The sequence below is a fragment of the Tachyglossus aculeatus genome, chromosome 2 (genome assembly GCF_015852505.1).
Source record: "Tachyglossus aculeatus isolate mTacAcu1 chromosome 2, mTacAcu1.pri, whole genome shotgun sequence".
Classification (NCBI taxonomy): domain Eukaryota; kingdom Metazoa; phylum Chordata; class Mammalia; order Monotremata; family Tachyglossidae; genus Tachyglossus; species Tachyglossus aculeatus.
The window spans coordinates 95,149-120,509 of record NC_052067.1 but is presented as its reverse complement, the minus strand read 5'-3'; the positions used below and the strand labels follow the sequence as shown (position 1 = coordinate 120,509).

General features: G+C 53.2%; 1 protein-coding gene across 2 annotated transcripts; it reads right to left on the bottom strand.

Moving 5' to 3' along the window:
- Positions 1–961: 961 nt before the first annotated feature.
- Positions 962–20,684, bottom strand: STEAP2 (STEAP2 metalloreductase). Of its 2 annotated transcripts, XM_038769370.1 has the most exons (5): positions 20,657–20,684; positions 8,496–9,021; positions 7,260–7,787; positions 6,359–6,523; positions 4,709–4,993 (listed from the first exon to the last, which is right to left on the bottom strand). In XM_038769370.1, the coding sequence occupies exons 2-5, from the start codon at positions 8,985–8,987 to the stop codon at positions 4,709–4,711; spliced, it is 1,470 nt and encodes a 489-aa protein (XP_038625298.1). In that variant the 5' UTR covers positions 8,988–9,021; positions 20,657–20,684. The 2 variants fall into 2 exon arrangements, with proteins under 2 accessions (XP_038625299.1, XP_038625298.1); XM_038769371.1 differs by lacking the exon at positions 20,657–20,684 and having other exon boundaries at positions 962–4,993; positions 8,496–8,987.
- Positions 20,685–25,361: the final 4,677 nt, after the last annotated feature.

Genomic DNA, 25,361 nt, shown 5'->3' with positions numbered 1-25,361 from the left:
ACGATGTTGGCTTGCCACTTTCCCCCTCTGCCAGGCGAGCTGTTGCCCTCCCCATCCTCCCCCATCCACTGTCCCCACAGACCCAGAACCCCTCGTGTGGATCCATCATCACTCTGGGGGTTGCTCATCTCTGACCCGCAGCAGTGGATGTGAGTCAGTGGGTACAGAACAGTCTGGGCTGCTCAGCCAAGACACTGCGACCCGGTTTGCTTGGGGAACAGGTCCAGCGGAATGCATTCCTGAAGCAGGATCTTCTCCACTCTAACATAACAGTTCACTAAAAATCCTCCAAAGGGCAAATTGATTCAAAAACAAAGCCCATAAAAGAGAAAAAAAAAAGGTGGTCAAACGACCAAAATCATTAGACGGTAAGTGCTGGGTTACAAGCCACTGATTGATTGACGAAACAATGAAAAGTTCCTCTGGGAACCTAAGGAAGGAAGACAGTTGGCTTCGGAGGCAGACCTGGGGTCAGGGTTCCTGAGGTTCAGCGGTAATGACTTTTAAAACCTCGGGAATGTGGCGGGGGGGATCTTCCTGTAACAACTGTGAAGATGTTGGGAATGGTTGGAGGTCGGGGGGTGGGGGCGGGGTCAAAGCTGGGGAGATGGCAGAAGCCAGGAGAACAAACTGAGGAAGGAGGAGGAGGCCGAGGATGAAGAGGAGGGGACGTCAGAGAGAACAGGAGGGGAAGAACAAGCAAGCCCCAGGGAGTGACGATGATGCCAGCAGTGGTTCACGAGCGTCAGTCTGGCCTCTAATGCAGACATCCCCAGTTCCCGGACTGGGTGGTGCAGGAATCCAAGATTCTCATCCAAAAGAAAGCAGAGAAAACATTCAGGGAACAACATACCGCCCCCCTCTCAATTGGGAAACAGCTTCTCCTGTGAGAGAAAAACCTAGTATTTCTACACAGATACAGGGACAAAGACCTTAGATTAATTGACAGTCATCCCAGTAGTTGTAGTTGATTGAACCCTTTATTGGATCTGTGCCAAGCAGAATGGGGGACCCACGTGTAGCTTTACAACTACTGAACTCGGACAGTCCCGGTCAACCAAGTAACAGCCACATGACCGGCTCCAAGCATTAGGACCGTTCAAGGAGACAAACGCCACAGGAGGGGCACAGTCTCGTATCGGCCGGACGTGACCAATTGAGGACCCCTCCCAAGTGGCTGGGGGTGGCAGCGCTGTGCTGGGGCCTAGGTTCCGATCCCCTGTGGGCCAGGAGCAGGCTGCTCTGTCGATGATCCCATCCCGATGGTCCTGTTTCTCGGCGTCTCCAGGCTCACTGGGCCCTTCGGCTTGAATCGTTGCCCACACGTTCATGTGTTTGTTCATGTTTCTCCCTGTTTGGGGCTGTTTAAGCACCTCAGTAGTCTCTGAACTTCCCTTGGGCCGTCTTCTGCCCAGCTAACAGCGGGCCCCTCCTGCTGTCCAACCTCACTGGGGCCCGGCCATTCTCCTCCTGATGGCTGAGAGCCCCCTAAACACACACCAAATTTCCCAGAAAGGAATCACCAACCCGCATCAACACGGCCACCCCTTTTCCGGCCGACGCACCACAAACTCAGTCTGGATCACGCACAGAGCAGCTGAAACTAACACAGTCACAAACTGAGATGCTAATAAAGAAAACTCTGGAGTGTTAGGATGTTTTATGCTCGGTAGAATGTACATTTTCCAGACGAGAATGGGACACCAGGACTGATTCGGTAGCCATGGTTAATTAACCCTTAGAGGAAAGGGAAAGGATGAGGGGTACAGCATTTGCTCTGATACTGGAAAGGAAATCACAGCTCACAGGCCCCAGACACCATGTCTAGCTGTTCAACATGGGGCAGTGTTTTCTGAACCATCATCTGTAGCACCCACTGCAGCACTGCAACATCGCAGCACTGCAATGCAGGCAACAACACAGCATGGCACTGTGGCACTCATTCAGTAAAAAGAGGCTGCTACTCTTGCCCCTCAAAGGGGGCACAGCTCAGACAAACGCTACCATGATGCTCCGGTCACACTGTACCACCTTCCAGGAAAGTACCAGCTCCCATTCCTGCAGCCTTCGGGCTTCCCACTCCCTACTCATTTGATGCCGGAAAGCCCGGTTTCCTGATGGACCTTGGCACTGCCCATCTTCCCAATAGCTGTCTGTTTTCTACCGGGATAACATCTCCCAAGTAACGAGACCACGCCCACTGGTGATAAAGCGGTTGCTCGGTTTGGCAAGAGAATTTGATCGATAGGGACTCCCATGTGTAGCACAAACAGCAGATAATGACTCGGCTAAATATAACAAATGGAATCCGTTTATCCTTCCAAGAGGACTTGCTCTGTACACATCCTTAGAAAAGTGGACCCAGCCTCAATGGTGTGCCCCACCCCTAGAGTCCAGAGGCACAGCAATCCACCCACTTCATCCAACCCCGTCCCCGCCGCATACACCAACCCCAATCCCTTTCTGAGCAGCCACTATTGTCTCGGCTTATTTCCTGTGAGGATGAATCGCTCTGGTTCCTGCAAAAGCCTGAAGCCCAAGGAATTTCAAAATTTCCAGAAAATTGTCTGTTTCTCCTGGGATGTGCCAGGAGAAATGGGTCTCGGAAACATTCAGCAATTCTCACCACATGATTTTCCAGCAGTCTTCCTCTATAATCACATCCAGCCAGAAAGGCAACATTGGAATGTACAACCATCTTTGGGAAGGGCGTAATTTTTCTGAAAATGATTTAACCTCAAAAAAACCTACAAAAATGAAGCAACCTTCCCCACTGAGCAACCCCGGAGATCTCAAATTACATGTGTCACTGGACCTCGTGAGTCACCCCAAACACAACTTTGGTTCCAATTTGACTAGAGAGTCAGAAGCCAATGGGCTATTTTACACTTCCTATTTTTTTCTGAGACCGAATGGGTCCTTACCTATGGACAGCCACAGGGATGACTGAGTTCATGAGTAAATATGAGAGAAAAATTTGATGAGGGCCTGAGAACCAACCCCTGGTCTCCAACAAACCCAGCTGGGCCTGCAGTTCCCACTGGAGAGTGGAGAGCAGCCGGGCCTTGGGAGGCCGACTCGCGAAGCCGGAGCTCAGGGAAACCGTCAAAGGAACCAGCTCCACTGACCCTTGGCAGCAGCTCACATCTCTGCTGCCCTCGGTCGTCACTGGCTGAGAGAGCCCGTGAGCTTCAGTGAGAAATTTTGGTCAGCGAGGAGCCCCTCCTGAGGCGCACCAGCCCTCAGTGTTTCAGCAGGCATGGGCCAGGGGGAGCTGAACATCAGACTGGTACCGTGCCCAGAACACGGCCACGCTGCAAGAGCAAAGGCCTGGGTGGGGAGGATGGAGAGAAGGGGGAGGGTTCAGGGGCTCATGAGTTGTGGAGATGGCCTGCGGATATTTTTCAGTTCTGATTCTGCCCAGGAGACAGGAAATACATCTGTTTCAGGGATGCCCAGAAGGCTTGTGGCTGGCATGTGGTGCCCAAGGCCCACAGCTGTGGTGAGATTGGGGGCTTTTCTCTTAGACCCTGGCTGTGCTGGAGAGAAAGCGGCAGTGCCTCTCTCAGTGGCAATGATCCGGGGCTCGGGGTCTTGGAGCCGGGTGCCGAAGAGCCACTGCTAGGGATGGGGCTGCTGTTGAGGGGTATTGTTGATGGGGCTGCTCTTGAGAACCCAATTCCTTGCCTGACTCCAGAAGGCTGGGGCCTTGGGTCCTGCCCTGGGAAAGGGGGTTTTTGTGCTGGGGAAGGGAGGATCCTGTGCTGGGGGAGGGGGCCCCATGTTTGGGAGGGGGGCCATAGACCCTTCCTGGGAAGAATAAGAGCCAGAGGAGCCCAAGCTCTTGGCCAGCCTCTGCCTTCCCAGAGAGGCACCGTCCATCACCATGATCGGGCTTTGCCCCGATCAGACTAGACCAGACCAGACCACCGTCTGGGTGTTGTCAGCCCCTCTGTTGACTGGCCAGCCAGGCCAAATGATCTAGCTTTGTGGGAGATTGGGAAGGCTGTGATGGCATCTCTGAGCAATGTGCCCCTGGGCTGCCGGCAAGCAGACATACAACATGCCCCTCTCCCAGCTTCCTGGACACCGGCAGGTCAGGCCAGAGGGTATCCAGGAGGGTGGAATGGGCCAGCGTACAGAATGCCCCCGGTTCCTATTCCGTACTAATGACCTGGCTTTCTGCTGGGCAGCTGGAATGGTCTCAGGCAAGGAATTCCAGTTCCTGGTGGGATGGCCTATGGGTAGAAATACCTCCATGTCTGGAACACAGCAACATCTTTAAAGGTGACTAGACGGGCTGGTTTTTCACCTCCCTTCTCAGGCAAGGGCATCCTTGGCAGCAGCACGAGCTCTGACCTCGCTGCGACCATCGCTTGGGCAACAGCACCAGAGATGACGATGATGAGGAGCTCGGTAATGACAGGGACGGCGACGACGATGAAAGCAATGACGACGAAGGCGAAGATGACCAAGGTGACGACGGAACGACGCTGAAATTCCAACCCTATTCCTGGTTCTTCGCTTACTCCCAAACAGCTGACAGCCCAGTGAAATCCAAGACTCAGGAAGAAGAATGAAACAAATGGTAACTGGGTGGAGCAGCCCCCGGCAGGACCTGGCAGCCAACTTTCCCCAACTCCAGAGGCAGAGGGATGAGTCAGAGGTGAGGGAAGATGGACCACTTGGGTAGCAGGACTTTGCTTCATCACATCACCGTGACCCTCTGGGGAGAGAACTGCTGAGCAGTCCCCGTGGTGTCTTCCTCAAACTGGCTCCTCTCCCAGCCCCTTTTAATACTCCGCAGCTTCCTGCTCACACACGGGCACAGGAGGACACTCTTCCCCAGGATGACAATACAGGGCAGGACCAAAGCGAGGACAAAGTTTGGAGGCGTGTAAAACCGGTAATAGTCCTCTTCAAATGCTCTTTTCCACCCATAAATGAGGACGTGGAAAGTGCTGATGAGCAGAGCCACATATCCGAGCGTAGACTTGGTGTGGGGCGGGTGGCAGGGGAGAGAAAGAGAAAAGATAAATAATTATTGGCTCCCTAATTGCTCCGATCTCCTGACCGGTCTCAGGCCTTTAGGCCATCCACCCTGCCCAGTTGAATCCACCTGCTCTCCGCTCTGCGCCACATTCTGCTGGGTTGGCATATAAATGGTCTTCCCATGCAGGGCACTGAGGTCTGCCATCCTGCCCATTTAGACTGAACTCCTGGCCTGTTGTTTTTTTTTCCTCGCGGTCATCCTTTCACCATCTTGGAGCTCCCTCTAACTTGTCTGCCTTCTGAGCTTCCAGACGGCACTGGGGAAGCTTGTTCCCTTTGAGGCCATGGCATTGATTGGGTTAAGACCCTCACCCTTTTCCATTCCCCCAGGGAGAATGGCCCCAGTATCCTCTTTGACTGGACTGGGGGTTCAGTGCAAGGTGGTCCCCGATTCAACAGGGGCCACCGTGCCAGGAAAGCACTTCCCGGAATAGCCTCCAGACCCTTCTGATGGGATGCAAGGACTCTAGGAAAAATTGGAAAAAGAGCCCCCCTCCTCCCTTTCCCCATACTCTCTTGCTCTTCCCATTTTCCCTTCCTCCCTCCCTTCTCCTCCCCTACCTCCTTCTTCACTTCCTGCCTCCCTCGTTCTTCCAGTTTTGATTTGGGTAGGTGGGTTTGTGTGTGGTGAAAAGCCTGCCAGCAGAGGCCCCGGGAGTTCCAACATCAGTCACCCCTTCTCAAAATACTGTGTTGGGAAACGTGAAATCATACTGTGGCAAAGTCATACTTTTGCCATCCAGCTGCTGAGTTAGATGGTCCCAGCTCATGAAATCTCGCAGACTTTGCGCCCCAGTCCAGTGTGGGCAAATTCAAACCGCAGGGGGATTTCCGTGAGCCTCTAACTCATTCATTCATTCAATCGTATTCATTCATTCATTCAATTGTATTTATTGAGCGCTTACTGTGTGCAGAGCACTGTACTAAGCGCTTGGGAAGTACAGGTCGGCAACATATAGAGACGGTCCTTACCCAACAATGGGCTCACAGTCTAGAAGGGGGAGACAGACAACAAAACAAAGCATGTAGACAGGTAAACTGTAAATTCCTCCCCCAACCCCAGGAACTCCACTTATCACCCTGGCCCCATGCTTCGCCTCCCAGTGACAGGGGTCTGAGGGCCTGTCTGAACCCAGGATATCATCTCTGGCCCAACCTAGGCCGGCCAGTGCAGGTTTTGGCCCGCAGCCTCCTGGCGCTGGGTGGTTGGGTGCCGAGCTGGCTGCCAGCTTGGCTGGGGCAGTTACGAGGGTCCTGCATGGACAGCAGCCCCAGCCCCGGCCACATCCCCCAGCCTCTAACGCACCTGGATGAAGCTGAATTCCCGCCAGTTCAAAGCGCTGCTCACAGAAGGGATGGACGTCACAGCAAGCAAGGACAGCAAGCCCAGGCTCATGATCCCAAACGAGATGTACATTTCGATCCTCCACACTTCCTCCTCGTTCCAGGAGTTCTCAATGTTTGCGTGAACCTGACGGAAAGCAACAAGGATCCCCTCTGGTTGGAGAACATGGTCTAGATCAGCCCAGTGTCTGCTCCGAAGCTCGCTCAGCCCATCGGACGCCAATTCCGGGCAGAAGATAGCCAGTCTGGGACTAACGAGACTCCCGGGCAGAAGCAGGCTTGGCCTGAAACCAGTCCATCTAAACATTCGCTTTGACCTGGTTGTTCTGTTTCTTTGGGCAAGATACCCAGACCAAAGCTTCCCCTCTTCACCCCAGCTCTCTATTCTGGGATTTCAGCGTCTCATTTCCACCCAGTCCCGTGCTCCTCGGCCCGTCACACACCATCCCTCCCTGGGCCACGGGGCAGCAGCCAGCTCCGGAGAGGTTGGCAGCTAGCTCCTGGCTCCCCTCAGCCACCTCAGGGTTTGCCATGATACCAGCTTCCTTGCCCACCGCCCTTTTCCCAACCAATCTCAGGGTAAACTCCTCAAGGGCAGGGATCAAATCTGTTACTCTTACTGCATGCTCCCTAGTGCCCAGTATGGCCCTCTGCCCCAGCAGATGCCCAGTACAGCGCTCTGCCCGGAGCAGGTAGCCAGATCAGTGCTCTGCCCGCAATGTGTGTCCAGGACAGTGCTCTAATCCCTCTCCCTTCAGGGCATTTGGTCCCTTCCCGGTTCTGTAGATTGTCCATGTGATTGAGGAGCGAGCATCCTGACCCTGTGGCTGTGCCCTAATGGCTCAAGCTGGGTGGGGTCTTACCTGCTGATACGCCATGTTGAGAAAGAGGTAGCGCTCGGACCTGCGCATGGGCAAGCATAGGCTGTAGGCGACGTGGACGGCAGCAAAGAAGAAACTCAGCAGCCCGAGCTGCTTGCGGCACTGCAGCCATGTCTCCAGCCACTCCGGGAAGCGCCGGTACTTGGTCCCATAGTAAAGCTGGTGGGCGGCGGCCAGCAGACCGGCCAGGTAGACCAAAGACAGCAGCGTCATGGCCACGACGGGCAGCGTCTGGTTCACAATTTCAATGGGAATCTTGTAGAAGTCGCTCTGCTGGTTCCTCGCGAACGGGTGGATGACGTCGCGGACGAAGGAGTAGAGGAAGAAAAATGTGGCCAGACTCACGGCCACCACCACTGGCCCCCTCCACAGGGCGAACAGCCTCAACGGTAAGTTCTCGATCTCTCGGGCCGACGACAGCGCCCCGAGGTCGACAGGAATGAAGTCTAGCTGGCGAGCAAGTTCGATGACCTGGCGGCGAGCTTGGATGTGGTTGCTGCAGATGTAGACCTGTCGGAAACCCAGCCCTCAGTCAGCGTCCAAAGCGAGGCTGACTGGGACGATGCCCTCTGGTGCTCCACACCTAACTGTGGCTCGTGCACAATCCTCCCTGCCCCCAGGGTCAGGCCCCCCTCCCCACTCACCTCCACCTCCAGATCACCCTCAGGATTTCCCTTGGCAGAAGAAAGTGGTTCAGCCTTAAGGATCTGAAGGTCAAGTGGAAAGATCCTGGCTGTGACCCAGCTAGAATAATCCCTGCTGTAAGGGCCAGCCCCAGGCCCCAGAAAATAAAATTCTAGGTGTGAAAGATGAGGGAAGCAAGAAGAGGAGATCTAGCGGCACCCACTTGAGAGAGAGCCCAGGGGGAAGTGGGACAATGGAAGTTGAAAAATGTCTTTCTCCTCAGCTGTCCTGCTGGGTCTGGCAGAAGATTTTTTTATTTTGGCCTCTCTGACCTGGTGAACGGTGATTCCACAGCCATGGCCACACCTACAACCGCATTTGCAGCCAGAGCCACAGTCACATCCTCAGCCTCAACCATAACCACACTCACAATTGCAGCCTTATCCTCAACCACAGCCACAACCACAGTCACAGTCACAGTCGCAGCCTCCTCCTCACCACTACCACAGCCACAAGCACAGCCTCAGCCTTGGCCTCAGCCTCAACCACAGCCAATCATGATTACTGGATGTGCTGAGCCGCCATGTGACCTACCTGCCTGCTGGCATCCTTGGGGCCCCCTTGGAGGGTCCACGCAGACACCACGTTGAAGCCCTTGACGACAAGGGAGTCGGGGAACAGGGACGCCAGATACTCGGCGTTGGACTCCGGGAATTGGTTGATGCGCGTATTGTTGCTCACGTCAATCAGGATTTTCCCGGCCAGGAGGGGCCTCAGGCCCCTGAGGGAGGCATAGTGCTCCCGGTGCACCGCCACAAAGACCACGCTGGCCTTGGTGAGCGCGTCTTCATGATGGGTGACATCAACCACATGGGGGAAAAATTCTGAGGCAAACTTGGGGTTCCTGCTCCCGATGACCACGTGGTACCCACAGCGCACAAGCCGGATGGTCAGGGACTTGGCGAAGTCACCGCTTCCAATCACGCCAATGGGGACTCGACCTGTGGCTTTGACCCCATTCATGCCGTTGGGCAGGAAGGTCTCGTGGCGGGCCTTGGGGCTGCCCAGCATGGACAGTGCTTCCATGATTGTCCAACCACTGAGTCCTGGCCTAGGAGTCCTGGGAGAGACAACAGAGGGAGATCAGGCAAATTCCAAGAACCAGAACCATTAAAAAAATCCAGTTCTTCATTTAGCAAAACCCCGGTGTCATTGATGCCACGTTGGTGAGGTGGTCGCCATGGCCAAACTGGCATGAGCCAGATGAGCCATGTCACCCATGGGCGGAAGATTTGGCACTAGGTAGCTGCAGATACTCTCCTGGGGTGCACGGTGGGCCTTTGGGCCTGAGCGAGGTTCTGTGGCTTGTGAAAGGCCTGGCCCCTGGCTGGGGTCAAGCTCAGGATGGGATAGTGCCAATCTGATGCCACTTGAGATAGGTTTGGTAATTGTGCCCCAGGGCATTCCCGAGCATGAGCGGGATCCCCTGCTGTGGGGGTTACTGTGGGGGTTCCCCAAGGTTCAGTGCTTGGTCCCCTTCTGTTCTCAATCTACACTCACTCCCTTGGTGACCTCATTCGCTCCCACGGCTTCAACTATCATCTCTACGCTGATGACACCCAGATCTCCATCTCTGCCCCTGCTCTCTCCCCCTCCCTCCAGGCTCGCATCTCCTCCTGCCTTCAGGACATCTCCATCTGGATGTCCGCCCGCCACCTAAAGCTCAACATGTCGAAGACTGAGCTCCTTGTCTTCCCTCCCAAACCTTGTCCTCTCCCTGACTTTCCCATCTCTGTTGACGGCACTACCATCCTTCCCGTCTCACAAGCCCGCAATCTTGGTGTCATCCTCGACTCCGCTCTCTCATTCACCCCTCACATCCAAGCCGTCACCAAAACCTGCCGGTCTCAGCTCCGCAACATTGCCAAGATCCGCCTTTTCCTCTCCATCCAAACTGCTACCCTGCTCATTCAAGCTCTCATCCTATCCCGTCTGGACTACTGCACTAGCCTTCTCTCTGATCTCCCATCCTCGTGTCTCTCTCCACTTCAATCCATACTTCATGCTGCTGCCCGGATTATCTTTGTCCAGAAACGCTCTGGACATATTACTCCCCTCCTCAAAAACCTCCAATGGCTACCGATCAATCTGCGCATCAGGCAGAAACTGCTCACCCTGGGCTTCAAGGCTCTCCATCACCTCGCCCCCTCCTACCTCACCTCCCTTCTCTCCTTCTACTGCCCAGCCCGCACCCTCCGCTCCTCCACCACTAATCTCCTCACTGTACCTCGCTCTCGCCTGTCCCGCCGTCGACCCCCGGCCCACGTCATCCCCCGGGCCTGGAATGCCCTCCCTCTGCCCATCCGCCAAGCTAGCTCTCTTCCTCCCTTCAAGGCCCTGCTGAGAGCTCACCTCCTCCAGGAGGCCTTCCCAGACTGAGCCCCTTCTTTCCTCTCCCCCTCGTCCCCCTCTCCATCCCCCCGTCTTACCTCCTTCCCTTCCCCACAGCACCTGTATATATGTATATATGGTTGTACATATTTATTACTCTATTTATTTATTTATTTATTTATTTATTTTACCTGTACATTTCTATCCTACTTATTTTATTTTGTTGGTATGTTTGGTTCTGTTCTCTGTCTCCCCCTTTTAGACTGTGAGCCCACTGTTGGGTAGGGACTGTCTCTATGTGATGCCAATTTGTACTTCCCAAGCGCTTAGCACAGTGCTCTGCACATAGTAAGCGCTCAATAAATACAATTGATTGATTGATTGATTGATTGCTGTGTCCTGGGGAGCGGCAACTGGCTGTGTTCCTCGGCAGGAAACCCCACCCCTCCGCTGCCCCAGATGTGACTGCTCCACAGTCCAGAGGCTTTCCGGGAAAACACACTTCCCTGCCCCTCCCCACCCCCACCTCCCTGTAAGGCATACTGAGTACAGAGGGGTGGGGCTCTGGGGCCAGGTTGACAGCCAGGTCCACCCAGCAAAATTCTGGAATATTGTTACCAGCCATGGGGTTGTCTCCACTGGGTCACAGGGGCCAGTGTGGGGCAGAGCTGAGGAGGTGTGGGAGCTCTAGAAGGCAACGAGTATGGGTTGGTGGGGCATCCTGCTCAACCCAGGGTCCTTCCAGTCCAGCTTACAGTCGATGAGGTTGGGTCAGAGACTTGGAGTGAGCGACGCTGGAAGTCTGGAACCGATAGCTTGTGGGGGAAAATGGCATCGTCCCCACGGCTGGAATCTGAGGGCACTGGCCTCATCAGCCCTATTGAGTTGTCAGCATCCCCCTGAGGCTTGGAGAACCATTTCTAGGCTCCTCCAAGCTCCCGCTGCTTGGAACAGCGTGCTCCCCCAACTCCAATGCTTTGAGACAGGGTCCTTGCTGAAAAGGAGATGGAAACCCAACTGACAAGGGACTGGCAACCATGCATCTCAGCTGCAGTCCTACCATGGGGGAGTGTCGCCACTGCCAGAAGTCCTCTGCCCCCACTCCAGTCTCCCCGCTGGCCACATCCCTCACCTCTGGCAAGGAGAGAGGATCTGGCTGGCCCTGCCAAGCTGAGTAAATGAGCAGGGGCCGAGTCCCTGCCCAACTGCAGCCCCAGCCGTAGCCTGGAACTCTCAATTGTGTGGTGTTTGGGCTTCTCTTGGGGAAGGTCGGTTATGTTTCCTCCCCAAGCCACTGCCTGGATCGTATCCTGTTTTCGTAGGTTTTTTGAGAAAGTGTGAGTCAGGATGGCTGCTCTGCTGAAAGGGAGTCCTTTTCTTGGGGCTTGCCTGGGAGAGGAGCGTGGAGGCAGAGATTGGTTCCAGTGGGTAGGGCAGCGGGGGCTGGTCCAAGCGGGTGAGGAAGGGTGGTGACAGAGGCTGGTGCCAGCAGATGGGGCAGGGTGGCAGAGGCTGGTCCCAGTAGATGGCAAATTAGTATCAGGCAAAAACTCCTCACCCTCGGCTTCAAGGCTGTCCATCACCTCGCCCCTCCTACCTCACCTCCCTTCTCTCCTTCTACAGCCTAGCCCGCACCCTCCGCTCCTCTGCCGCTAATCTCCTCACTGGGTCTCGTTCTCACCTGTCCCACCGTCGACCCCGGCCCAGGTCATCCCCCTGGCCTGGAATGCCCTCCCTCTGCACATCCGCCAAGCTAGCTCTCTTCCTCCCTTCAAAGCCCTACTGAGCGCTCACCTCCTCCAGGAGGCCTTCCCAGACTGAGCCCCCTCCTTCCTCTCCCCCTCCTTCCCTCCCCCTCCCCCCGCCTTACCTCCTTCCCCTCCCCACAGAACCTGTATATATGTATATATGTTTGTATGTATTCATTACTCTATTTTATTTGTACATATTTATTCTATTTATTTTACTTTGTTAATATCAATCAATCAATCGTATTTATTGAGCGCTTACTGTGTGCAGAGAACTGTACTAAGCGCTTGGGAAGTACAAGTTGGCAACATATAGAGACAGTCCCTACCCAATAGTGGGCTCACAGTCTAGAAGGGGGAGACAGAACAAAACCAAACATATTAACAAAATAAAATAAATAGAATAGATATGTACAAGTAAAATAAATAAATAGAGTAATAAATATGTACAAACATATATACATATATACAGGTGCTGTGGGGAAGGGAAGGAGGTAAGACGGGGGGGATGGAGAGGGGGATTAGGGGAATATGTTTTGTTTTGTTGTCTGTCTCCCCCTTCTAGACTGTGAGCCCGCCGTTGGGTAGGGACCGTCTCTATATGTTGCCAACTTGTACTTCCCAAGCGCTTAGTACAGTGCTCTGCACACAGTAAGTGCTCAATAAATACAATTGGATGAATGAATGAATGAATAGATGGGGCAGGGTGGGGCGGGAGCGGGTCCCAGAGGGTGGGGAAGGAAGGTGGGGCCTTGCCTGCCATAGATCATCCCTGCCTCTTCTGTTGCTCCCACCCCTAGCTATGGCAGGGAACCAGGTCAATAAAAGACCTTGCCCCTCAGGGGTCCAAACTAGTTGCTGTATTTGTCCTGGGCCACCAGTCTCGTTACCACTCCTCCCACCTCTGCCCAGGGGACAGAGCCTCCAGCCTCCAGCCCCACCCAGAGCTAGAAAGGAGAAATGCTGACATCCAGGGGCCCTCATGGGTTTCCTAGATGACTCATTAGGGCCCAATCAATCCCCCTTCTCTTCCTTCTTCTGCTCCTCCTCCTCCTCCTCCCCATCTTCTGTTCAACTCTATGGGCCAGGGAAGCAGGAGGCAAGGGAGCATTTTCAGATAAGGGGGGAAAGGAGTCACCAGTTCCTCAATCAAAGACTTGCCGCCTCCCCACTTTTTTATGCCCAACACACGCACAAACACAGTAAGCACTTAACAAATTAACAAATATTTAAGTGCTTACAGTATTTGTGTGTGTCAAGTACTGTTCTAAGCACTGTGTTGTGTGTGTCAAGCACTGTTCTAAGCACTGGGGTAGATACAAGACAATCATGTCAGACACGGTCCCTGTCCCAATTAAGGCTCACAGTCTAAGTCAGAGAGATGAGGATTTTATCCCCATTTTACAGATGAGGTAACTGAGGCACAAAGGCCACTCTTCTCTTTTTGCAGAGGGCTGTGCCAGGGCAGACCAGCTTAGAGAGTGTCTAGCCAACGGGAGCTGTGTTGATGAGGACCGTGACAGGGAGGGCTGGCCTGAAGAGTGCCCAGCCGGTGGGGAATGTGCTGGTGAGGGCTGTGCTGTTGCTGTACTGTGCCTAAACACAGGCAGCAGACATGAGGCAGAGCTGTGATTAGAACCCAGGTCCTCTTACTCCCAGGCCCATGCTCTTTTCTAAACCACTCTTCTTCTTTAGGCATGGATCATGAATATCATCATATCAGTGTACCCTCTCATCTTATCTCCACAATGTCTCCAGGATCTGGGCCTTTCTCTCCATCCAAATGGCCACCACACTGATCCAAGCACTCGTCACATCCCACCTTGACTACTGCACCAGCCTCCTTGCTGACTACCCTGCCTTCGGCTTTTCCCCTCTCCTTCTCTACTTTACTCTGATGACCAAATCGTCTCTCTAAAACACTCAATCAGCTCTCCTTTCTACCTAACTTCGCTGATCTCTTACCACAGCCCGACCCTCACACTCCACTCCTGTAACACCAGCCTACTCTCTGTACCTGGATCGCATCCAATCCCACAGCCGACCTCTTGCCCATGTACCCCCCTCCACCCTCATATCCAACAGTCCACCACTCCCCCGACCTTCGAAACCCTCCTAAAATCACATCTCTTCCAAGAGGCCTTCCCAGACTAATCCCTTTATTTCCCCTATCTACTCTCCCTTCTGCATTGATTATGCATTTGACTGTATACCCCTTAAGCACTCACCCCAGCCCCACAGTACTTATGTAAATATTCTTATACTCTACTATTTCCCCTATCCCTAATCTATCTTAATGTGTGTCTCCTCTGGTAGACTGTAAGCTCCTATGGGCAGAGACAGGGTCTATCGATTCTGTCGCATTCTACTTTCCCAAGTGCTTAGTGCCCTGCACACAGTAAGCACACAGTAAATACCATCAATTGCTTGACGGTTCTGCTCACATCTCCCCACTCCTTGAAAACCTTCAATGGTTGCCCATTACTCTCTGCATCAAACCAAAAGCCCTGACCCCTGGCTTTAAAGTATTCAGTACTCAGTCAGCACTTTCTCTTCCCCGGACTGGTCCACTACCCTCCTTTCTACATCCCAGCTCACTCCCTACATTCCTGTCAAGCCAACCTACTCACTGTGCCTCATTCCCATCTTTCCCAACACTGAAGTCTTCCTCACACCTTCCTCCCCTCTGCCCGGAACTTTTCCCACTTCACATCTGGAAAACTACGTCTCTCCCCACCTTCAAGCCCTTTTCAAATCACATCTCCTCCAGGAGGCCTTCCAATCAATCAATTGTATTACTGAGAGCTTACTGTGCAGAGCACTGTACTTAGTGCTCCTCTCTCCACCCTATCCCCCCCACCCTCGTGCCACTTCAGCAATTCCACATCACTTACATGCTTGGGTACTCACACCCCACCCCATTCCACTTATGTCCATATGGGTGAGGGCTCTCCCAGTGACGGTTGGGTCTTGGAAGGACACTGCCACTGGGGAGGGCCGTTCCAGGGAGGGCCAGACTGGGGAAGGCCAGGAGGGAAGGGATGTGCCAGGGACAGCTGTGCCAGACAGGGCCAGCTGATGGGAGCTGTATTGGTGCGGGCTGTGCCGGGGCGAGCCAGGCTGGCAAGGGCTGTGTTGATAAGGGCTGTGTCAGGGAGGACCGACCTGGAGAGGGCCCGGCTGGTGGGGTCTGTGCTGGGGAGGGTTCTGCCAGGGCCAGCCAGGTTGGGAAGGACTGTGCTGATGAGGGCCGTAACAGGGAGGGCTGTGCCAGGGAGAGCCGGCCTGAAGAGGGCCTGGCTGGTGGGGGCTGTGCTGGGGAGAGCTATGCCAGGGAGGGCTGGTCTGAAGAGGGCCCGCCTGGTGGGGCTGTGCTGCAGAAGGCTGTGCCTGGGAGGGCTCTAGTCCTGTCTCACTATTAAACAGCCCCAGCAGACGAGTCTTCACACATTTCTCAGAGCAAGTCCTAACCCCTCCAGTAAACCAGGAACCAACAGGCAGGTCCAGCGCTTGTTGGGGCAAATTACCTTTCACCTGCATCCTTGTTCCCCACCACTCAAGCAGGGTTAATGAGCCCCCTTGTTCCAACTTGCTGGTACCCCTTCCATACCAACTTTGCTCAGTGAGGCCCGAGCAAACCCTGACAGTGTGGCTGGGGCATGGGAGAAGCCACACTAATGAGTTCCGGTTTTTTCTGGAGCTTCATTGAGGAAGCCAGAAGACCTAGTGGCCTCCTTGTTAATGAGTCAAATTTCATTTCATCTGAGAGGTAGAGCTGTTCCTTGGATACAGCAGGCAGTGGTCAGGGGACAAATACAGGAGAAGAGGCCCCTCCAATGGCTTGTGGTCAATTACTCTGGGGCCCCTCCCTGGCCTGGGGAACCCTCCTCCAGAGCCTCCCAAATCAGCAAGGCTAGGGATAAACCAAGCTGCTTCTGTGAATTCTCGGCCAAGTACAGCACACCGCACCAAGTGGTGCTCACCAAATCCTACAGCTACTACTGATGCAACACCACCAGACTAGAACCCAGGTGTGCTCGGACCCAACATGCGTGAGATGACTCCCGATTCTGAGCCTAGGCCTGGTCCTGGGCCGGTTCTGTGGCTGGTCACTCAGGCCCTGGGGTGGGCTGGTGAGACCGACTCGGCAGCCCAGAGCTTTCCAGGAGGAGGGAGCAAATGGAGGCCAGCTCAGCAGATCACTATCCTTCCCAGGGAACCGGGCAGCCTCAAGCCATCCAGGGAGTCCAAACCCAGCTAGAGGCAGGTTCCCAGTTCCTTCTTTGCTGTCCCCTGAGCACACTGAGGAGTTGGCACTCTGTCAAAACCTTCCAATCATCGCCAGGCCTGTTCAACGGAGGGCTTTGTCTAATGGGAAAGTGGGCTCAGGGCACAGCCTACCCTCTGGTCGGCTCAAGTCAGGGCCTCTACTCTGGTTGTCTTGGGCCAGGGGTCTCCTCTCCAGTCTGGTTGGGGCTTGGAGATTTTCCAAATGACAGCAGGCTGGGATGCTGCTGCAGCAAAACTCACTGATTTGGGCTCTAGGGGGGCAGCATTCTAGGCCACCTCCATTCCCAGGTCCCTGGGAGCAGCTTCCACCTGAGAGGGACCTGCGCTCTAGCAGACACAGTTCAGCAAAGGCCTAAGTGAATGACAAGACAGTCGCTATGTCACTGGCACAGATGGGGACAGACCTGGAGTGCTGCGATCACCGGCACTACCATAGACACCAGATCTACATTGCAAAAGAAATGTCAAAGATGCTCCTGGTTCATGGTCCATGGTGGGTCACTGGAGGAGAGTCAGGGTTGGAGTGGGGAAAGTGAGTGGAGTTGGATGGTCTATGCTGGGTCACTCGGGGAGGGTCAGAGAGTTGGATAGTTTGTGCTGGGTCGGTCACTGGGGGAGAGTCAGGGATGGGGAGGGAAGAGCCATGGATGGTCCCTACTGTGTCACTGGGGGAGAGTCAGGGATGGACAGGGGAAAGTCAGAGGTGTTGGATGGTCCACTCTGGGTCACTACGAGAGTGTCAGGGATGGAGAGAGGAAAGTCAGGGGGTTGGATGGGTTCGTGCTGGGTCCCTGGGAGAAAGTCAGGTTGGAGAGGGGAGGGTCAGGGGTGTTGGATGGTTCATGCTGGGTCATTGGAGGAGAGTCAAGGATGGAGCAGCATTCCCTAGTGGATAGAGCACAAGCCTGGGAGTCAGAAGGACCTGGGTTCTAATGCCAGCCCCACCACATACCTTGGGCAAGTCACTTAATTTCTCTATGCATAGGTTACCTCATCGCTAAAATGGGGATTGACTGTGAGCCCCATGTGGGACTGTGTCAAACATGACTGTCTTGTATGTACTCTGGCACTTAGTACAGTGCCTGGCCTATAATAAGCACTTAACAAATACCATAGTATAATGGAGAGGGGGAATCAGGGGTGTTGGATGGTCTGTGCTGGGTTACTGGGTAGAATCAGCAATGGAGAGGGGAGAGTTGGGGTATGAGATGGCCCATTCCTATCCATGGGAGTGGGTGTCCAAGAGGGCAACCAGGACCTGGTCCTAGCACACGTCCTGTGTCACTGGCAGAAGTGCACAGTCCTGGGCTGCTTTGGGATGTGGGGAATAATGGGTGGGGCGCTAACAGAGCTACTATGGCTCAGAGGCTCAGGTTCTCAGATTTTGAGATAAGGGAGGGGAAACCCTGGCATAAAAAGTCAACAGTAGAATAGGAGGTCAGAGGACAACGTGAAAGAGCAAGAGGGAAGATGAGGACTCACTCCCTGAGTGTGGAAGACCGTGGCCCTCAGCCTCTCATGGTCAGCCCCTCACCCACCTCGGCCTCTCGCCATCAGCCCCTCACCCTCCTCAGCCCCTCACGCGCAGCTCGTCACAGCTCAGCAGGGAAATCGGGCTAGGCAGTGCTATCTATGGCCTGGCCGCTGCAGCTGCGGCCGGCAGAAATCCACACAGACCACGATCGCTCTCCTCGAAAAACCAGACAGACTGTGGCCTTCGGACAAAGGGCTTATGCAGGTTGCTCCCGCCACCCCCTGCACCATGGGCCGTCCATTCTCCAGGCACTGTCCCCTGAATGACAGGGAAGCAGGGTTGGTGCCCACGATGACATCAGAGAATGCCCAAGGCCGCTCCAGGGGCTGGGGTATCTCCACTCTGTGCAGTTGCTCAGGTGGCCCAGCTTGCCACTGGCATTACGGGAGCAGGCTAATAATAATGATAATTATTATTACTATTATGGTATTTTATTCAGCGCTTACTACGTGCCAGGCAGTGTACTAAGCGCTGGGGTGGATACAAGCAAATTGAGTTGGAAACAGTCCCTGTCCCACACGGAGTTCCCAGTCTCAATCCCCATTTTATAGATGAGGTAACTAAGGCCCAGGGAAGTAAAATGACTTGCCCAAGATCACATAGCATACAAGTACTCCTCACCCTTGGCTTCAAGGCTGTCCATCACCTTGCCCCCTCCTACCTCCCCTCCCTTCTCTCCTTCTCCAGCCCAGACCGCACCCTCAGCTCCTCTGCCGCTAATCTCCTCCCCGTGCCTCATTCTCGCCTGTCCTGCCGTTGACTCCCAGCCCACATCATCCCCCTGGCCTGGAATGCCCTCCCTCCGCACATCAGCCAAGCTCGCTCTCTTCCTCCCTTCAAAGCCCTAATGAGAGCTCACCTCCTCCAGGAGGCCTTCCCACACTGAGCCCCCTCCTTCCTCTCCCCCTCTCCCCATCCCCCCCTCCTTACCTCCTTCCCCTCCCCACAGCACCTGTATATATGTATATATGTTTGTAAGTATTTATTACTCTATTTACTAATCTCCTCACCGTGCCTCGTTCTCGCCCGTCCCGCCATCGACCCCCAGCCCATGTCATCCCCCGGGCCCGGAATGCCCTCCCTCTGCCCATCCGCCAAGCTAGCTCTCTTCCTCCCTTCAAGGCCCTGCTGAGAGCTCACCTCCTCCAGGAGGCCTTCCCAGACTGAGCCCCTTCCTTCCTCTCCCCCTCGTCCCCCTCTCCATCCCCCCATCTTACCTCCTTCCCTTCCCCACAGCACCTGTATATATGTATATATGTTTGTACATATTTATTACTCTATTTATTTATTTATTTATTTTACTTGTACATATCTATTCTATTTATTTTGTTAGTATGTTTGGTTTTGTTCTCTGTCTCCCCCTTTTTAGACTGTGAGCCCACTGTTGGGTTGGGACTGTCTCTATATGTTGCCAACTTGTACTTCCCAAGCGCTTAGTACAGTGCTCTACACACAGTAAGCGCTCAATAAATACGATTGATTGATTGATTATTTATTTTATTTCTACATATTCTATTTTATTTTGTTAATATGTTTTGTTTTGTTGTCTGTTTCCCCCTTCTAGACTGTGAGCCCGCTGTTGGGTAGGGACCGTCTCTATATGTTGCCAACTTGTACTTCCCAAGCGCTTAGTACAGTGCTCTGCACACAGTAAGCACTGAGTAAATACGATTGAATGAATGAATGAATGAAGTAGCGGGGCTGGGATTAGAACCCATAATCTTGTGACTCCCAGCAGGCCCGTGCTCTATCCACTGCTCCATGCTATTTCTCGGCTACCCCAGAGGGGCATCTACACCACGGTTCTCAGCCACGGAGTCTGAGTCAAGCGATTAGTACAGTGTTCTGCACAAAGTAAGCGCTCAATAAATACGACTGAATGAATGAATGAATGAATGAATGAGATGAGATGAGATGAGAGTGACATTTACTCGGGGCAGACTGGGACGTCCCCACTCACACTTGTCTGCCGTATGACCTCGGGTAAGCCACTTTACTTTCCTGGGCCTCAGTTACCTCCTCTGTAAAATGGGGATTAAGACTGTGAGCCCCAAGTGGTGAGAAGCAGCGTGGCTCAGTGGAAAGAGCCCGCGCTTTGGAGTCAGAGGTCATGGGTTTGAATCCCGTCTCTGCCAATTGTCGGCTGTGTCACTTTGGGCAAGTCACTTTACTTCTCTGTGCCTCAGCTACCTCATCTGTCAAATGGGGATTAAAACTGTGAGCCCCCTGTGGGACAACCTGATCACCTTGTAACCTCCCCAGCGCTTAGAACAGTGCTTTGCACATAGTAAGCGCTTAATAAATGCCATCATTATTATTATTATTACAATCTGCTTACCTTGTACCCACCCCACCGCTTGGCACATAGTGAGCGCTTAACAAATACCATACTAGTAATTATTATTATATTATTATCCGGGTGGGATCGGGCTGGTTGGGGGGGTGGGGGGGCTGGGCTCTGTTGCTCTCGCTCCGGACGCCCCCTGTTCCCGGCCCAGTGCAGCCCCCACCCCTCTGGCCCCCTTGTCTCCCCTCCTGGCCCCCCGAGGGAGGGGGCGGATCAGGGCAGTGGGGTTGGGGTTCGGGCCCTGCGATCTCCGACCGGGGTCCCGGGAGGTCCCCAGCTCTCCAGAGGGCTGGGGAGGGGGCCGAGGGGGTCCGGGGAGCCCGGCCGGCAGAGGGGCCCGGGGGCCGGGGGCCCGGGGCCCGGGGGCCAAGCATCCCCTCCCCCGCGCTCGGGGCTGGACGCTGCCACTGCGGGGGCCGAGGCTCCGCGCCGGCCCCGGCCTTACCGCTCACGCTTCTTCTTCCTCCTCCTCCACCACCTCCACGGCCTCCTTCTTCTCCTTCTTCACCTCCACCTCCTCTTTCTTCTCCTCCTCCTCCTCCTCCTCCTCCTCCTCCTCCTCCCCCTCCTCCCCCTCCTCCTCCTCCTCCCCCTCTTTTTTCTCCACCTCCTTCTCCTCTTCCACCTCCTCCTCCTCCTGTCTCTTCTCTTCCTCCTCCTCCTGCTTTTCCTCTCTCTCCTCCTCCTCTCGGCCACCGGGGCGTGCGGGGTCAGGGGGCGGAGCCCCTCTCTTCTGCCCTTCTGCAGCCCCTAGAGAAGCCGCGAATGACCCCTGCTCTCGGGGGGCCTCCCCATCCCCCCCACCAAGGCTCCCCGACATGGCCCTGCATCTCTGCTCTGTCACTCCACCTCCAACCTGGCTCTCTGTGTCTGATCAGATATTGTCTGTTAATCAATCCAAGCTCTGCACCCAGTAAGTGCTCAATAAATACTATTGAATGAAGGAATGAATGAGTGGCACAGAGTAAGCGCTTGACAAATATCATAATAATTATAATTACTATCCGGGTGGGATGGGGATGGGGATGACATCTGTGTCTCCCTGTGTCTGATCAGATATTGTCTGTTAATAATAATAATAATAATGATGGCCCTGACTTTCCCATCATTGTTGACGGCACTACCATCCTTCCCGTCTCACAAGCCCGCAACCTTGGTGTCATCCTTGACTCCGATCTCTCGTTCACCCCTCACATCCAAGCCGTCACCAAAACCCGCCAGTCTCAGCTCCGCAACATTGCCAAGATCCGCCCTTTCCTCTCCGTCCAAACCGCTACCCTGCTCATTCAAGCTCTCATCCTATCCCGTCTGGACTACTGTATCAGCCTCCTCTCCAATCTCCCATCCTCTTGTCTCTCCCCACTTCAATCCATACTTCACACCACCGCCCAGATTGTCTTTGTCCAGAAACGCTCTGGGCATGTTACTCCCCTCCTCAAAAATCTCCAGTGGCTACCAATCAACCTACACATCAGGCAGAAACTCCTCATCCTTGGCTTCAAGGCTGTCCATCACCTCGCCCCCTTCTACCTCTCCTCCCTTCTCTCCTTCTCCAGCCCAGCCCGCACCCTCCGCTCCTCTGCCGCTACTCTCGTCACCGTGCTTCGTTCTCGCCTGTCCCGCCGTCAACTCCAGGCCCATGTCATCCCCCTGGCCTGGAATGCCCTCCCTCCCCACATCCGCCAAGCTAGCTCTCTTCCTCCCTTCAAGGCCCTACTGAGAGCTCACCTCCTCCAGGAGGCCTTCCCAGACTGAGCCCCCTCCTTCCTCTCCCCCTCCTCCTCCTCTCCATCCCCCCCGCCTTACCTCCTTCCCTTCCCCACAGCACCTGTATATATGTATATATGTTTGCACGTATTTATTACTCTATTTATTTTACTTGTACATATTTATTCTATTTATTTTATTTTGTTAATATGTTTTGTTTTGTTCTCTGTCTCCCCCTTCTAGACTGTGAGCCCACTGTTGGGTAGGGACTGTCTCTATATGTTGCCAACTTATACTTCCCAAGCGCTTAGTACAGTGCTCTGCACACAGTAAGCGCTCAATAAATATGAGTGATTGATTGATTGATTAAGCGCTTACTATGTGCAAATGTACAGTGCTCTGCACACAGTAAGTGCTCAATAAATACGATTGAATGAATGAATGAATGAATGAAAGTGCAAAGCACTGTTCTAATCGCTGGGGAGGTTACAAGGTGATCAGGTTGTCCCACATGGGGCTCACAGTCTTAATCCCCGTTTTACAGATGAGGTAACTGAGGCACAGAGAAGTGAAGTAACTTGCCCAAAGTCACACAGCTGACAATTGGTGGAGTCAGGATTTGAACCTATGACCTCTGACTTCAAAGCCCGGGCTCTTTCCACTGAGCCACACTGCTTTGATTGATTGTTAATCATCAAAGCTCTGCATCTAGTAAGCGCTCAATAAATACAATTGAATGAATGAATGAAATGGATGAATCACATTTACAATTACCAGTGCTTGGCACATAGTAAGCGTTTAACAAATACCATCATCATTAATAATAATAATAATAATGAAGGCATGTTAAGCACTTACTATGTGCGAAGCATTGTTCTAAGCGCTGGGGGGGATACAAGGTGATTAGATTGTCCCACGTGGGGCTCGCAGTCTTCGTCCCCATTTTACAGATGAGGTAACTGAGGCTTAGAGAAGTTAAGTTACTTGCCCAAAGTCACACAGCAGACAAGTGGCAGAGTCGGGATTAGAACCCATGACCTCTGACTCCCAAGCCCGGGCTCTTTCCACTGAGCCATGCTGCTTCGTTATTATTATTCCTGTGTGCAGAGCCCTATACTAAGCTCTTGGGAGAGTACAATACAATAGAGTTGGTAGACCCGCTCCCTGCCCTCAACGAGCTTACAGTTAGAGGGGGAGACAGGCATTAATATAAATAAATACATTATGGTTATGGACCTAACTGCTGTGCGGCTGAGAGAGGGGTGAATACAGGTACAAATCCAAAGAAGCAGTACGGCCTAGTGGATAGAATATGGGCCTGGGGCGGGGGGGTCAGATGGACCTGGGTTCTAATCCCAGCTCCACCACACCAAACCTGCTGTTTGACCTTGGGCAAGTCACTTAACTTCTCTGTGCCTCAGTTACCTCATCTGTAAAATGGGGATTAAGATTGTGGGTGCAAGGTGGGACGTGGTCTGTGTTCAACCTGATTAACTTCTATCTACCCAGTGCTTAGTAAAGTGCTCGGTACATTGTAAGCGCTTAAGAAATACAATAATAATAATGTGGGGAGAGTGATTGTCGGCTATGAAGAGGGCTCGTCTATCCATTACCTATTTCTCTATCTCTAATCTGTCTCTCTAACATTGGCCCATCTCTTACCTGTCTCTCTACCTGTCCTTTCTCTCTCTCTCTCTCTCTCTCTCTCTGTCCCTGTCTTTATTGCTGGGTCTCTTTCTGCCTCTCCTTCCCTGACCTTACCTCTCTATGTCTCTTTCTGTCTTTCTCTGTCTCCTCTGTGAGAGTCTCTGTGTCCCAAAGCCTGCCCAGCCTTGCTCCAGGGGCGGGGGGGCGGGGGGGGTGTGTGTACCACTGGCCGCTTGAAAGGGCCCTGGGGAGGACCGTGTGTCCTCCAAGGGAGGGTGCTGCCTCCGCTTTCTGGGAAAGCTTGGTGGTAGGCACACAGACTTCTGCAGTAAGAAGGGCCATTGTGTAGTATCTGGGCCCAGGGAGTGGGTGGTTTGGGGGGACATTCTCAATTATGAATTTTTCTGCCAACTCTCAAAAGCAACCAGACCACAAAAGAAAAATCAATGAGGTATTGCTTGACAAACCATCAGAGAGAATAACGGGGGAGAGAAAACCCCAGGATCTGGAGGCCCTGATCCTGGTGGAGGTCAATAGGTGGCATTTAGTAGGGAGGCAGGGTGGTACAAGGAAAAGGCCAGGAAAGACTCTGGGTTAAAGAAAGCAAAACCAGAGGTTTTGGCTTCTTGTTGTCTCGCCGGTGTCCAGCGACCCTCATGCCCCCAGATCAGCATTCATGTTGGTGCTGAGGGAAAGCAGGCCAGGAGTGACGGCTAACAGAAGGACAAGATGGAGCTCTGGGGGTCGGTGGAGATGGGCTGAGGAGGAATCATTTGGTCCTTTATAGGCATCGGTAATCAATCAATCAGTCATATTTATTGAGCACCTACTGCATGAAGAACCCTGTACTAAGTGCTTGGGGGAGTAAGCTTACTGTAAGCAGGAAATGTATCTACTGACTCTGTGTATTGTCCTCTCCCAAGCACTTAGTACAGTGCTCTGCACACAGTAAGTGCTCAATAAAGACCACTGATTGATTTGACTGATTGGAGAGTACAGTATAACAGAATTGGAAGACACATTCTCTGCCCGCAAGGAGCTTACAATCTAGAGAGGAAGACAGACATTAAAATTAATTACACCTATGTCTACAAATGCCGTGGGACTTTTTGCATTTCCCATTTCAGAACTGAAAATAAGTAAATATGTGTCAGGTGTCAGACCTGGGGAGTCCAGCTTTGTCCAGTTATTTCTTTTTGGAGGACTGAGTGTTCTTCCTATGGCCAGGTCTTTGGCCTTTAAAATTCTGGTAGTCACAATTCCTGCCCGGTCCTTTCCAACACCCTCGAGTACTGGGAGGATATGAGTGAGTGTGATACAGGGCAGGACCAGCATATGCCCTGTAAGAATGGAAGATCTCTGAGGGCAGGGATGGAACTTGAACTTCTCAGTCCAGGGCCCTGCACCGGGTGGCCATTGCTCAGTCAATACCTTTGCTGCTACTAGTACTACTTTGTGAAATGGGTCCACCTGTCCTGTATATATGTATATATGTTTGTACATATTTATTACTCTATTTATTTACTTTATTTGTACATATTTATTCTATTTATTTTATTTTGTTAATATGTTTTGTTTTGTTGTCTGTCTCTCCCTTCTAGACTGTGAGCCCGCTGTTGGGTAGGGACCATCTCTATATGCTGCCAACTTATACTTTCCCAAGCACTTAGTACAGTGCTCTGCACACAGTAAGCCCTTAATAAATACAATTGAATGAATGAATGAATGAACTGTTATTTTGTTGAATTTACAATTTTTCCTTTCATCTGGGGCTACTCTCCCTTTTTCCTCACCTT

What these genes read in the sequence shown, in the direction of transcription:
- STEAP2 (XM_038769370.1), bottom strand. Translation starts at nt 8,987, where the DNA reads ATGGAAGCACTGTCCATGCTGGGCAGCCCCAAGGCCCGCCACGAGACC. An exon ending in CCAAGGATGCCAGCAGGCAG is followed by an intron (nt 7,788 to 8,495) that starts GTAGGTCACATG and finishes GGTTTCCGACAG; the next exon opens with GTCTACATCTGCAGCAACCA. An exon ending in GGGAATTCAGCTTCATCCAG is followed by an intron (nt 4,994 to 6,358) that starts GTGCGTTAGAGG and finishes CCCCACACCAAG; the next exon opens with TCTACGCTCGGATATGTGGC.